A 13,290-nucleotide genomic window follows, 5' to 3' on the forward strand; every position below is an offset into this window, starting at 1 on the left:
GCTTATATTTCGTTTCGTGAGGTGCCCAGATAACCGCATTACACTCCAGCTGACTTCTGACTAAGGCGTCAGCTAAGTTTGGTAAGTCACGTGTTAAATGTCAAGAGTGGAAAGTAAACATAGGATTCATGTTATTTATTTACGTGCAAAATGTAAGTAAGTAAATGATAAAAGTGGAACGCCGAGCTATTTCCAAAACCCGTCCAATATTATAATACAATTTGGCTGCGACAACTACAATACAGAACATCTCCCAAATCGATGTGCATACAATATTATAATACAATACTAGTAAGTAAGAGGTTATGATAACAATATTGCTATCAATAAGTTTATAGAATTGGTCCGCCAGGAATAATTGTTCTTACATAAAGATTTGTGTCATTTAGAACCTAGAAAGTATTTTTTCGGCACTGTTGATCTAACGGCGAACAATGTATGGAGAACGAACATTGTCCTTTATTAATTTACAAGCAATTGGAACAAATTAATTGTTATTGCGGCTCATAAATTCCGTTTAATTTAACTCTTTTAAGCCTCTTACTGTTGTTCCAGAAATGCCTACTCATATATTTTCTAGCCATTGTATCAGGAACAATAATCCAAGCTTTCATAAATTGGATAGCGGCGTAGCATAATAATATTTTATGTATACCTACGTAAATACAATTCATTATAAGTAAACATTTTGATTTGATTTATTCAGGGTACGTAATTATCATTATGAATCCTTGTAGGAAAAAGGTTTCCATCCATCACTTTGCTTCAGAGATTAGAGACTTAGAGATTGAGTACGAGTTTGATTCACAGATAAGGCCTGGTTCCACCAGTCCAAGGCGAAGCAGAGCGGAGTAATATTTTGAATCAGATTTCATCCCGTCAATTTCTGACATCTGATTGGTTGTTCAAAACATTTCTTCGCTCCGCTTTGCTTCGGTAGAAACCAGGCCTTAGACACACAGCGTTCAGTTTTGTCAGGAAATTAAAAACTTAGCTTAAATGTCTGAAATCAAATTATGACTTAGAAAGAACAAAAGAACTAAGTCAACATCATGCTCCCCATTTTTTACAACCTGTCAGAATAAAGATTATAAAAACTAACTCATACAAAAGGAGCTCGTTGACTTGCCCTAGATTTCATTTTATTATAACAATGCCCTTGTTACCTAAAGATTAATTATACCTCTAAAATCTAGTTGCTTGTTATTGTCTTTCCTTTTCTCGTGTTTCGGCTTTGTTAGCTCTCAATCTATACTTATAATAAATCTGTAGAGAGGTCAATTCTGTACATGAAATATATTTTCAAAATAACTATCAGGGGGTGATTAGTGATCGATACTGATGCCAAAAATGCAATCAGTAAAATTTTTGTCTGTCTGTCTGTCTGTCTGTCTGTCTGTCTGTCTGTCTGTATGTTCCTTATAGAAACAAAAACTACTCGACGGATTTTAACGAAACTTGGTACAATTATTCTTCATACTCCTGGGCAGGTTATAGGATACTTAGGAATTCCCACGGGAACGGGCATTAGCGAGAAAATCCTTTTGTATGAAAAATCTAAACCGCTTAAGTTAGACGCTTGAAATTTGGCAAGCAGGTACCTTAGTAAACTTAAAGCTTAGTTATAACAGGATATTGCAAAATTCCTACGGGAACGGGAATTAGCGAGTAAAACATTTGTATGAAAAAATCTAAGCCACGTAGCATAGACGCTTGAAATTTTGCATGCAGGTACCTTAGTAAATTTAAAGCTTAGTTACAACAGGATATTGCAAAATTCTCACGGGAACGGGAGTTAGCGGGAAAAAACATTTGTATGAAAATATCTAAACTGCGTAAGTTAGACGCTTAAAATTTGGCATGCAGGTACCTTAGTAAACTTAAAGCTTAGTTACAACAGGATATTGCAAAGTTCCCACGGGAACTGGAATTAGCGGGAAATTCCTTTTGTATGACTGACTCACTGACATACCCACGCACAGCCTAAACGGCTAAACGTAGGCACTTGAAATTTATAAGGGACGTAGCTTAGGTACCGTAGAGGTGCACTAAGAAAAGAATTCGCGAAATTCCCACAGAAACAGGAATTACCGGGAAAATCCTTTTGTATGAAAAATCTAAACCGCTTAAGTTAGACGCTTGAAATTTGGCATGAAGGTCTCTTAGTAAACTTAAAGCTTAGTTACAACAGGATATTGCGAAATTCCAACGGGAACGGGAGTTAGCGGGAAAAAACATTTGTATGAAAAAATCTAAACCGCGTAAGATAGATGAAGGGGGTAAAATGGGATCCACGCGTACGAAGTCGCGGGCGGCCGCTAGTAAATAATAAAAATGTTTCCACTCAATTCGCAAATGAAGTGTAATAAAATAGGAATGTCTAGTAAACGTTGTTAATATTATTTTGGTTGACGTGGATTAACTCTTCATAATTATTCTACTGGTCTTATTTTTTAGTTCAAAAGATGTTTTTTCTTTTAATTAACTAGACATAATTGACAAAACACATTACCACTAATTTGTGTCGCGCAGTCGGGTAAAAATTTATCAAATAAGATTTTCCAAGTAATCTCGTTCAGTCAATTTACACGAAAATATTTAGGATAAAATGTCTTCACATTTAACAATATAATGCCGCTATGGTGTTTTATATGAAATAATACGATGTCTTCCCTTCCAAGAATTACGCGGAAATAATTATTCCAGTTGAAACAGATTTCAAGATGCTCGCTTGACACTCGACGCGCATTCAAATTCAAAGTGTTTCAAAGTTTGCAATTGCTTCACTTCTTTCTATAGGAACAATAAAAAAATGCGTAATGTTGTCATGTAGTGTATGGTCTTAGTACCTATATGGTCCACAAGAAAATATTGATTTTATAAATCATATTAATGATAAACTTACCTTTTAACATTATCACCAACATACACATGATAAAAACGTATTTCGTTCAAGCACATTCTTTGTAAAAGTTCATCCAAAATTGGCTACTGGAAATGACAAGTCAGCCCCAACTTTAATAGATGACGAAGTGATAAAGTTTCTCTCGCCAAAATGAAAAATAAAATGGCACCCCGTCATCGGCTTACAATTTGACCGTGATAAAAGAAGAGTTTACTGTTATTGGCAGCTGTCAGGATGATGGACTGGCCTCAGCTGGAATGTTCCAACTTCGGGGAAAGGTCAGACGAAAACTTAAAAACGATTGAAAGTATTGACAAATCACTTAAGGTGAAAGTTCAGTCATATATTTCGAGCAGGTGAAATTAATTGAGGGGGAAAATGTAAGGGTTTGGATACAGTTAGGTAGCAAAATACAAGGTGATATTGAAATCGTTGATATTCTTTTGAAATAAGACTCTTATTATTTGTCTCATATTTGGCGAATGTAACTACAATATAATTATCATTATGAGTACAGTCTTATTTTAAAAGGATGCCATAAATTTTAATTTTACCCTGTATGTTTCCTATGTGACGGTACAATGGCCCACACAAAGCTATAAGACATTTTGCGATCGAGTTGTTGAGCGGCAAGATTTAGAGTAGATAAGATTATTATGGCCGTGATATAGGTGGTCCTAGATAGAATTTTATGTTCTATGCTTTGTTCGCGATGTTGTTTGAGGTCACAAGATAAAATCACCTCGAGCTGAACCACAGAATTTTAAGCTGAACATTGTGCTATCAGAAGTAATTGAGTAATAAATAAATTTGAATTTGAAACAGCGTGAAATTACGAACTAAGTTACTACTTATAAACTTCATAATATAACTCGTGAGATTGTAAACTAACAGTAGGTAAGATTAGAACCTAATCATTAGGTTAAAGAATCTAATATTACTACCGACTGACGGATTTTTAATTATACGAAATTGAAATAATATGAAACAGTGTAGTTGTACAGATGTAGTTTTTTATCCTAGAAAAAATAAATAAAAGTTTTAAGTGCACATCCACAATGGCCAAAGAATTTTAAACCAAAGTGAAATAACGAAGCTGTCGGAATAATAAATTAACGCTGCATTTTCCCACAGAGTGAGAGTGATGTCCGTATTGTCCGTCATTCGCAAAAATACATTTTACAATTGAGATTTTAAACTGCGAATTTCATGTTACGTATTTGTATTCCTTAAATGCTATTGCGGTTGCATTTAAGGAACTTTGTTTAGTTTTTACTTTTTTAGTTTACTCTGTTAATGTAGTTAAATCTAATTCTTTACCGTCATGCTTGTTAGATGTTTATTTCTTACCCTATGTATGTACTAGTGTCAGTGTGACCATTATGGTTTGTTTCTTCTTCTTACCTTGCGTTTTTCTCTATTACATGGTTAGGTAAATCGAACTCTTTTACGTCATGCTTTTTAGATGTTTGCTAAATTGTTTCTTTAACATAACCTTTGCAAAATTGTGGTTCCCTGAATACATTTTTGTGCGTTTGAATTATTTCTTCCTGTTACCATGCCTTCAGTTTTCTAAAATCTCAATTCTCCTTTAAATATCAAACCAATGACGGTACACTGCTACTAAAGTGTTAAGTGCCTGCCAAACACCTTGAAATGGCCGCTAGTGTCAGGATTCTGGGAAGAAATCGGCAAGCAACGAGTTTCAGTCCCCAGCTGCTCGCAACAGAAAGAGCAAAGCGCTTTGTGCTCGTGGAATGTCATTCATGGGCGGAATAGCACGATAACTTAGGTCTGGTTCTGTGAGAATAGAATATTATTTGTTGGATACTCTAATGTATTAAAACTGACTCGTTTTCTTTATTTGTTAAAATTACTGGCTTTATGAACTTTATTTATGTGTTGTAGGATGGTTTAGTTAAAGATTTTTTATTATGGTTACAGTTAAAGATTTAGGGACAGAATTTCAGACAAACATGACTGCTTAATTACATACACACGCTTTTATAAATTTCATAAAAAAAAACATGAAATGAATTTCAAAATGCAGCAACAAGTACATTTTAGTCAGAATTCTCAGAAGCTCAGACTAAGCTTAACACTATCACTTCACGGGATTTATTGCAACAATATCTTTTTTAACGGTAAATGTAAAAATGCAACATAATAGTTTAAAATATTATAAGCTTAACAAGTCAAACGTGTTTGCGTAGGTTACCACGATTTTTTAAATCAAACCGGTCGACGAAATCAGCTGAATTCAGGTCAGACGACTTTTTTATCGTTTTAGTATTATTTACTAAAACACAGAAACTTTTAGTTTCCGTCAACTTTTGCCCGTCGTAGTCTACTATCGCTCACACCGTTCACTGAGCTATTCATCAACAGTGGCAGTTCACTTAACACACCACCTCCAGTCCTGCAGTAAATATTGCCACATTTTTTTCCGCCGTCCATTTTGCCCTAACTCACCCGTTCCTCAAACCGATAAATCAACGGGTATCAGTTCACAGCTGAACACAGGCTTTTTATGCTCGCAACAATACACACAACCCCACTCTGTCTGCCAGTGTTATGGTAGAAGTACAGGAAAATAAAACTGGGTCTTTTAGAATGCAGTGAATCTTTTGCTGTGTTTTAAATTACGTTTTCCGAAAGTTCTTACTTATTTATGGTGAATAATCGAATCACAGTTTAACCTGAACCATGATTTATTCTTTTCATGTCGATTTGGAAATATCCCATGCCTCGCCTCGGTAAATGAAGCGATTCTATTCTTTACAAACACATCCCTCCCTACGCATCCTCGCACATCTCTGGTAGAAACGCAGCCTAAATGTTATGACGCTCATACAACGTCTTGCTTGTACTTCAATAAATTGTAACACTCACAGAAAAGAGTGAGTGCCTCTTGAAAAAAAGATTAGCAAGGAAATTGCTTGTGACAAATGGATACATGAAGATTACATTTTACCAAGCTTGTACAGAACCTTAAAAACTATTAAAGTATTTTCATTGAAATGAACATCGTAAACTCTTAGATATACCTATGGATATTAATGCATGTCGATATACATCGGTGTATCTTAACATTAAACTACCAAACATACTTGTACACAGGTAGATACCACATAAGCAAGACGAGTTTCTTGGAAGGGATTAAATTAAATTGCTAGAGTGGATTTCAATAACATCGAGCGTGGAACCTGGTTCAAATTCCAGGAAATCTAAGACGCTCGTTCATTTCACCAATGCAAGCGGCGACGTATTTCATATGGGAGCGTATTTCATATGGGAACGTATTTCATATGGGAGATGATAGAGAACAAGACTTAACTAGTTCAATGTGGCAACTATAGTATTCAGCAAGCAGTTGTCAGCAATTAAGGCAAGACTAGCGACAATTCTATTACCAGTTTAACCTTTACTGTGTACCATTTTGATAACCTGCTGCTGTTGCAAGAGGAGACGTGTTTTGTCAAGCTAATGACGTCCACAACTAGAAAAATGGAAAGCAACAAATACACGTCTGAATAAACATAATGTTTTTTAATTTACACGTCTAGTTTTTGCTTAGTTTTATTGAAAACGATTAAGCAGAGTGGAAAAATAACGTGCGTCTTCAAACAAAACACGTCCCACTGGAGTTGGACCAGAGCGGAGTAGAAAAGAGAAGACCTCTCAGAAAGAGACTCCACTTTCGTTTCAGTCAAATGACGTCCACCACTACTGGTCTGGATTTCCACAACTAACCGGTCTTGCACTGCCCGCATTCAGGCACCTCCCGCGATCCTTACAAGATCGTCCAGTCCCTAGGTGGAGCGCTCCACTTTAGGGGAAATACACTACCCATTATGCCGCTCATCTCCGCATATCTCAACTCCACCTTGGTGAAAGATCAGCTTTTCCCTATTGATGATAATAATAACGGTTAATGTTTTAACAGTTACTTTTTCCACAGGGATGTCGGCCGGCGGTGGCGAACTGACCAGCGAGGCCACGGAAACCACCGTGGAGTCGGTGGTCAACGCCACGGAGTCGTCAGAGATGAGCCAGCCGTACTTTGACAACAGTACAAAGAGGGATTACACGGCTGCGGTCGGCCAGCCTGCGTACATGCACTGCCGCGTGAAGAACTTGGCTGATCGAGCGGTAAGTCAATAACAATTTTAAGATTATTAGCAATTTGTATTGTACAAATTACTAATAGTCCCATTAGCCCCTAAGCTTGTGTTACAAATGGGCTCATCATAATAGTCGAGCGGCGGTGGGATTCGAACCCGCGTTCCTCAGATCTCGAGACGGCCAGTCCGACCCATTCACGATTCGGCTATCATGGTTATTAGATCTATTAGAGAAGTAAAAGCTGACCATGTATCCAAAACTAAAGGTGTGTCCGCGAGGCAAAATTCTTGGACACGAAACGCTGCACCACCTAATCCCGAAATAAGCAAAGGCTTTGGTCTGGTATAAACACTAATAAACTTGTACTATCTTCTTCCTCGGTCCCTCACTGATAAGGATCGCGACCACATAATATAGTGTTCCTCTACAGACTGCGGTTATAAGCTGTGTGGACCGCACGATGGATACTTCCGCCCACCGTCTTCCTCACCGCGTCTGACCATCTCGTCGGTGCCCTATCCCGAGCACGTCTGCCTTCCATTTGTCCCAAGATAATTTGTTTCTCCAGACAATACCTTGGAGACCGCATAATGTCCGAAGAAACAGAGGGTACGCTTTAGGTATTATAGTAAGAGCCACGTGATGATGATGCTGATCTCTTTTAATATGGACTCGTGTGGTTCGCATGGCAGTCCACATCTCAAACGCTAAACTAGGTACTATATTTTTTTGTAAAGACAATGAACCGTGAAATAGGCAGAAAAAGAAAACAGAGGTAAGAAGAATGTCATATTTCTAAATGTCATGCCAAGCGTGGACGTTCGGTTCCAATTCAAGTCCAAACATTTCTGCTAAATCTCGAAGTAACAAACCTTTATTTGACGTCATCTCTAATACCGAGATGTCCATCTCATACCGATATTTGTGTTAAGTTCCCTGGGCTATTACAAACGTCTATGGCATTGACATAAGCCGCGCTTTGATATATCGCGCAGTATTATAAAGAACGCTACAAACTCGCATCAGCGCAACGCCCGTGTAGCGTGAACGGACCGTGAGAACGCACTTTTATTGTTGTTCCTTTTTGCTGAAACATATACCCCTAGTGTGTTAGTATTTGGAACGAAATACACAAAACAATCTACTTTTGCTATTAGAACGGAATGGTACTGGATGTATTTTCAATCTTTTTGAAAGTCTTTTAAATTGTTCTTCGTTTATGCTGTTTCTCCAATCAAGTCTTTACATTAAGAACCATAATACACTTGATAGATACCTATTCTAAGTTCTAGAAGTAACTGAGTCAAAAAGTAAAAAAGTGAAACAAACAAAATTATTGTTTATCTGAATATGTGGCTAAATGAGAGACCACTTGGAAACCACTTTTCATAACATTTCCAAGGAATGATTTATGATTTCCTAACTAGAGTAAATTGTTTTCACCGCGCAGCACGTTCATAATAACGTAATGGTACGGATACCATAATATACCCTCGAAGGGTTTCTCCATACCGCATAATGTATGAGCTATTCAAATACCTTTGCAGCGGACACGTGTATAAAGTTAAAGCCTACACGTACACGTGTAACTTCTCTAAATCACTTAGGTACGATGTTTAAAAGTGAGAGGAAATAACACACATTTAAAGTCGAAAATGTATTTTGCCCCAAGGCCTAATAAACTTCAAGGGTGAGTTTCTAATTCCAATTTTAACTTCGAATTTGGAGTACCAATAAAATTAATTACCGCCAAAACGCGATCAAAGCATCGATTGGGTGAAAATTTATAACTTCATCGTTACATTATCGATGATGCCTGCGTGTCCGACAGTTTGTAGAGAGCGCTTTTACGCTACCAGGTCAGATAACGACCATTAATTTTGATGAAAAATTATTCTTCAGCGCGATAGCAGGTTGTATCATTATTTTATAAGGCGAAGAGCAGGAACAAGTAAGCCGGAGCTTTGTGATGGTTCTGGTACACTTGCGCGAAGGACACTTGATAGAATCTACAAGAGCGAAAATCGATTTGCGCGCACGGACACTTTCGCGAAAATACATAGTGCGAATGGACGTTTGCGCAAAAGACACGAGCATTATCGTGAAAGACATAAACGCGATTTTTTTAACCGACATTCTTAACCCACTTCAACAAAAGGAGGAGGTTCTCAAAATTCGGTTGGAATGTGTTTTTTATTTTTGGGTTAAACGATTCTCATTACTTTTATCGACTCATCGCCCATGACTAATATGATAATTCTTAAGGGACTCTTGGCAACAAAGCTTGACTGTCTTTCGCGCACGTGTCTTTCGTGCAAGTGTCTTTCGCGCAAGTGTCCTAACCTAATACGTTGTGAGGGAACAAGATGAGGGCCGATTTGTCTAGCCCTCCGACAGTAAACACATGACACTTGAAGGGTTGAGCTATCATATTCTCGTCGATCACTCTTGCCTTTCAAAACCGCTATTTCATCAACATCATAAGCCGATTCAGATTTCCAAAGCTTTGCTTCAAGTTTGGGTAAGACAGATTCCGTGAATTGATACATCGACCTAGTTTACATTTAAATATTTATAACATAGTAACTACGTACGAGTATGTTGCTAAGTTTCAATATGGCCAAAATATTATGTGAAAATATATAATAAAAGTTTTTCTGTGTAATACGGTTGATTTTTACATCAAATTCATTTCGGTAATCTCAAATTGATATTAAAAGTTGTGGCGGGTGACACCTCCTACGCGAAAGATGAATAAGTAAAGCTTTGAGCAGGCTGGAATTCTGGATTCATTTTCAAGGTATTTTCCCTTTTTTGTGTAGGTAATACTTTGGCCGTACTTGTTGGCGGCTAGTGATAAAAATATCTAACATAATATTACGGCATCAGCCGCAAGAAAATAGTTTGCGGTTTTGGCTCGGGCCGCGCTTATTCACCGTTTAGTCAGCTATGTGCCACAAGTAAAATAATGGCAGATGGCTCAAAAGAATCGATTGTTTTGAATAGTAATTTATTTCTCCAATAGAGACATTTTAGTGTGTGTAATTTAGCCGTCAAGTTGGGTAATAGTTTCACAGTTTGTTAAGATCATGTCAACATAAGCTTAGCTTTATACTAAAAGTGTCGTCTCAAGTCTGTCTTGGAAATCAAGTTAATCTTGAGCCGTAAATCAAAATTCAGCAAAATTCAAGTAGACTGTACCTGCAGTTGACAGCACATTATCATCATCATTATCATTTCAGCCATAGGACGTCCACTGCTGAACATAGGCCTCCCCCAATGCTTTCCACGTTGATCGATTGACAGCACATGCTGTATAAGTATTTTTGTTATAAAATAAGTAACACCTATTAGGTACAGTACAAAAGATGCAACAGTGTTTAGCGCCTATACAAAGTGAACTAACTGAACCCTCTCCCATCACGGCCAAGTCAGCTATCTGATAACTCGCAATACTCGGAAAAGTGCTTTGCATACATTTACGTATTTTAGAGGCCCGAACTACAAAAGGAAAGAAACCATTATAAGATTACTCACGCGACTGAATGTTTCCCTTCCCTTGGAAACCATTTGACATAATGTGTTTTTGCGATAGCATCTGCGTAACATAAAGAAACTCTTAAAAGTAACAATACGCTAATTCACTTTGGGCAAAAAGTACAGGAGTATTATGGAAAATATACCTTAATTGACTCGGAACGGTCGAAGCTACAGCCTATTTTGGTTGTGGGTACACTAAAGGGAGATATGGAACCGTAATCACACTTTGAAGATAATTGAAATCATATTAGACCTCTTTTAAAGCAATTGAATTAGGTACCAATTAAGGTATCCGGTAAATACATAGTATGATCCTATTTGACTTACTACGTATCGATTACCTATAAATGAAGTTACGTGAAACTTCTAAAATTAATAGATAGACAGGTTATCCTTTAAAATAGAAATTATGGTTAGTCTCAGCTTGGAAAATATTTCCAGTAAAATATTACGTTAAAATGAATTATGACAAAATCTGAGCAGCCACATAGAAAAGCTGGTTGAATAGAATCATGTCCCTCGGACGAAGGTACAATAACTAAACTTTATAGCCACCTTATGAAGTTATAAATAAGAGCGAATTTGCAAGAATAAAAACTAAGTCTATTTGAATATTAGGCTATGGAGCATTAAGAAAAGAAACCACGCCTGAATTAAACGAAGCGTTTCTCACTTTCAAGAAATAAATCCTCAGTAGTACGGTCACGTAGCTGAGTGCTGAAAAATAAGTCAAATCCAGGTCGACTATTTATATCTTCAAAGCACTCACTCGACCAAATAGTCTAATATAACTTTGTTCCGAACCCCTGATCCTCTCTCACACTTGACCAGTTTTTTTTTTTTATTTTTTTTTTTTTATTGAGAAAACCAACAGCGTATTTATACAATTTTACCATACATAAATTTAACATACAATATGGCCAATAACAGGTTTCCCTTAAATTATTACCAATAGTACTAGTAAAGGTTGGAATGCTACCAATACCTATCCACACAAGTTCACACAACACTACCTAAACAATACACTACAAAACAAAGATCATCCCGATAGCCAATTTATAACTACAATATCCTTTAGAGTCTAAAAACGAACTTTGCAGTCTAGTGCCGACTCAAGGATAAGACTCAAGTTCTTAAGTTAGTACAAGTACTAAGTACATCCGAGCATTTCGACTGAACGACTCTTCTTCGTGACAATAGTTTGACTTGGCTTGCCTAAGAAGGCTCAGTGAATCTTTTTATTTCTTTGATCTGGAATAATCGGTAAGACTACGACAAAACACAATTGAAGGTTAACATAATAAATTCTGTTAATAACAGGGTCGAACCAAGTGGGTAGACATCTTACATAATAAGTTAAAATAAAAAGTACTTATTTGGCATGACTCTTACTTAGCTGTATAAAAGATTATTTTTTGTCTATCAAATTGCCTAAGGCTTGCTTCAATATTGCTGTGTTATTGTATTGAAAGATAAGTTGTCTGGAAATATTATTGATCATGAATTTTTCATCGATATCGATAGTTGGTTTACACAAAGCTTATTTTATTTCTTACTTAGGTATTTTTATTCACGAAGCATTTTCCCATGAAAACTGTAAGCTCGTCTTAATTGTCTATGATTTCTGGCCGTTCTTGGAAACACGTTCCGCTACCGATTAATTTGATTAAATTAAATTGATCTGTAGCCAATGATATTATATAAAAACAAAAGCAGATATGTTATAAGCGCTCGCGCTGTGAATACTTAAATACGTCCAAATTGGGACGTCTTGTGTTTAGTCTTCGTGTGGCCTGCGTCGTGCTAAATCGCGTGCGTACCACACCGTAAGTTCCTGTGTTCTTACCAAAATAAATAAAAAATGCCATCGTGTGTGTTTCGAAAGTGTACCAATTATGACTCTAAAGTAAACAAAATACAAGGGATCTCTTACCACATGTGATTATGCAAAATTATTTAGTATTTATATTTTCAATTATTTATGCAAACAATCAAGACGCCATGCGCCATGTTCAAGTTATGAAAGAGAAAGCGATCTTGTTTTGACGTTAGAGCGATAAGGATGCGTGCGCTGCGGACATAGATTAGTTAGTGCAGAATCGTTAAAACTATAGCTATCTCTTTCATTTGCGTGCTATTTCGTATCTTTTGTTTCACTTATCAGTTACATTTGTCAATGTGTGCAATTTGGAATAGCTCGGCACGGATTAAAATCGTAATTTCTATGAACGTAACATATCTATAGTTCTATAATATCATTGTCTGTAGCACAACGTTTTCATCAAACGTTTACCAAGAAACATCTGAATTGTATTATACAAATTGTTTTTTGTACGTCTCAACAAATACTCGTTAATAAACTCGATTTATTTGAGCAAATTAAATACCCAACTACGTCCCTTTTACATTGCTTACTTTCACAGCAATTTAGTAATCAGAAATACATAATTCATTGAAGCAGGCAATTACTTTTGTACACACTTCCGAGTACAATGTTAATTAGCGCGGTATATTAACGTTATTTAGCCTATAAACTGCCTCGATGATTTATGGCCAGAAGCGATCATTGTACATAACTGTACATACTCACCTGAATCGAAAATTAGATACACTTACCTGTAGGCCTAAGATGCGTACCGCGATAAGCGGTTATCACGCCATTTTATCGATTTTGCCCATACATTTTGATGTCGATAAAAGTTATCACGGTGCGCATCTTA

General features: G+C 36.7%; 1 protein-coding gene across 1 annotated transcript in view; it reads left to right on the forward strand.

The window, feature by feature from the left end:
• LOC135079478 (limbic system-associated membrane protein-like) overlaps positions 1-13,290 on the forward strand; it is a 95,368-nt gene that overhangs the window by 51,567 nt on the left and 30,511 nt on the right. The window contains exon 3 of the mRNA XM_063974136.1: positions 6,867-7,057. Coding sequence (XP_063830206.1) covers positions 6,867-7,057 — 191 coding nt within the window. The remainder of the gene's footprint in view (positions 1-6,866; positions 7,058-13,290) is intronic.

This window comes from Ostrinia nubilalis, chromosome 16 (genome assembly GCF_963855985.1).
Source record: "Ostrinia nubilalis chromosome 16, ilOstNubi1.1, whole genome shotgun sequence".
Taxonomy (NCBI): Eukaryota; Metazoa; Arthropoda; class Insecta; order Lepidoptera; family Crambidae; genus Ostrinia; species Ostrinia nubilalis.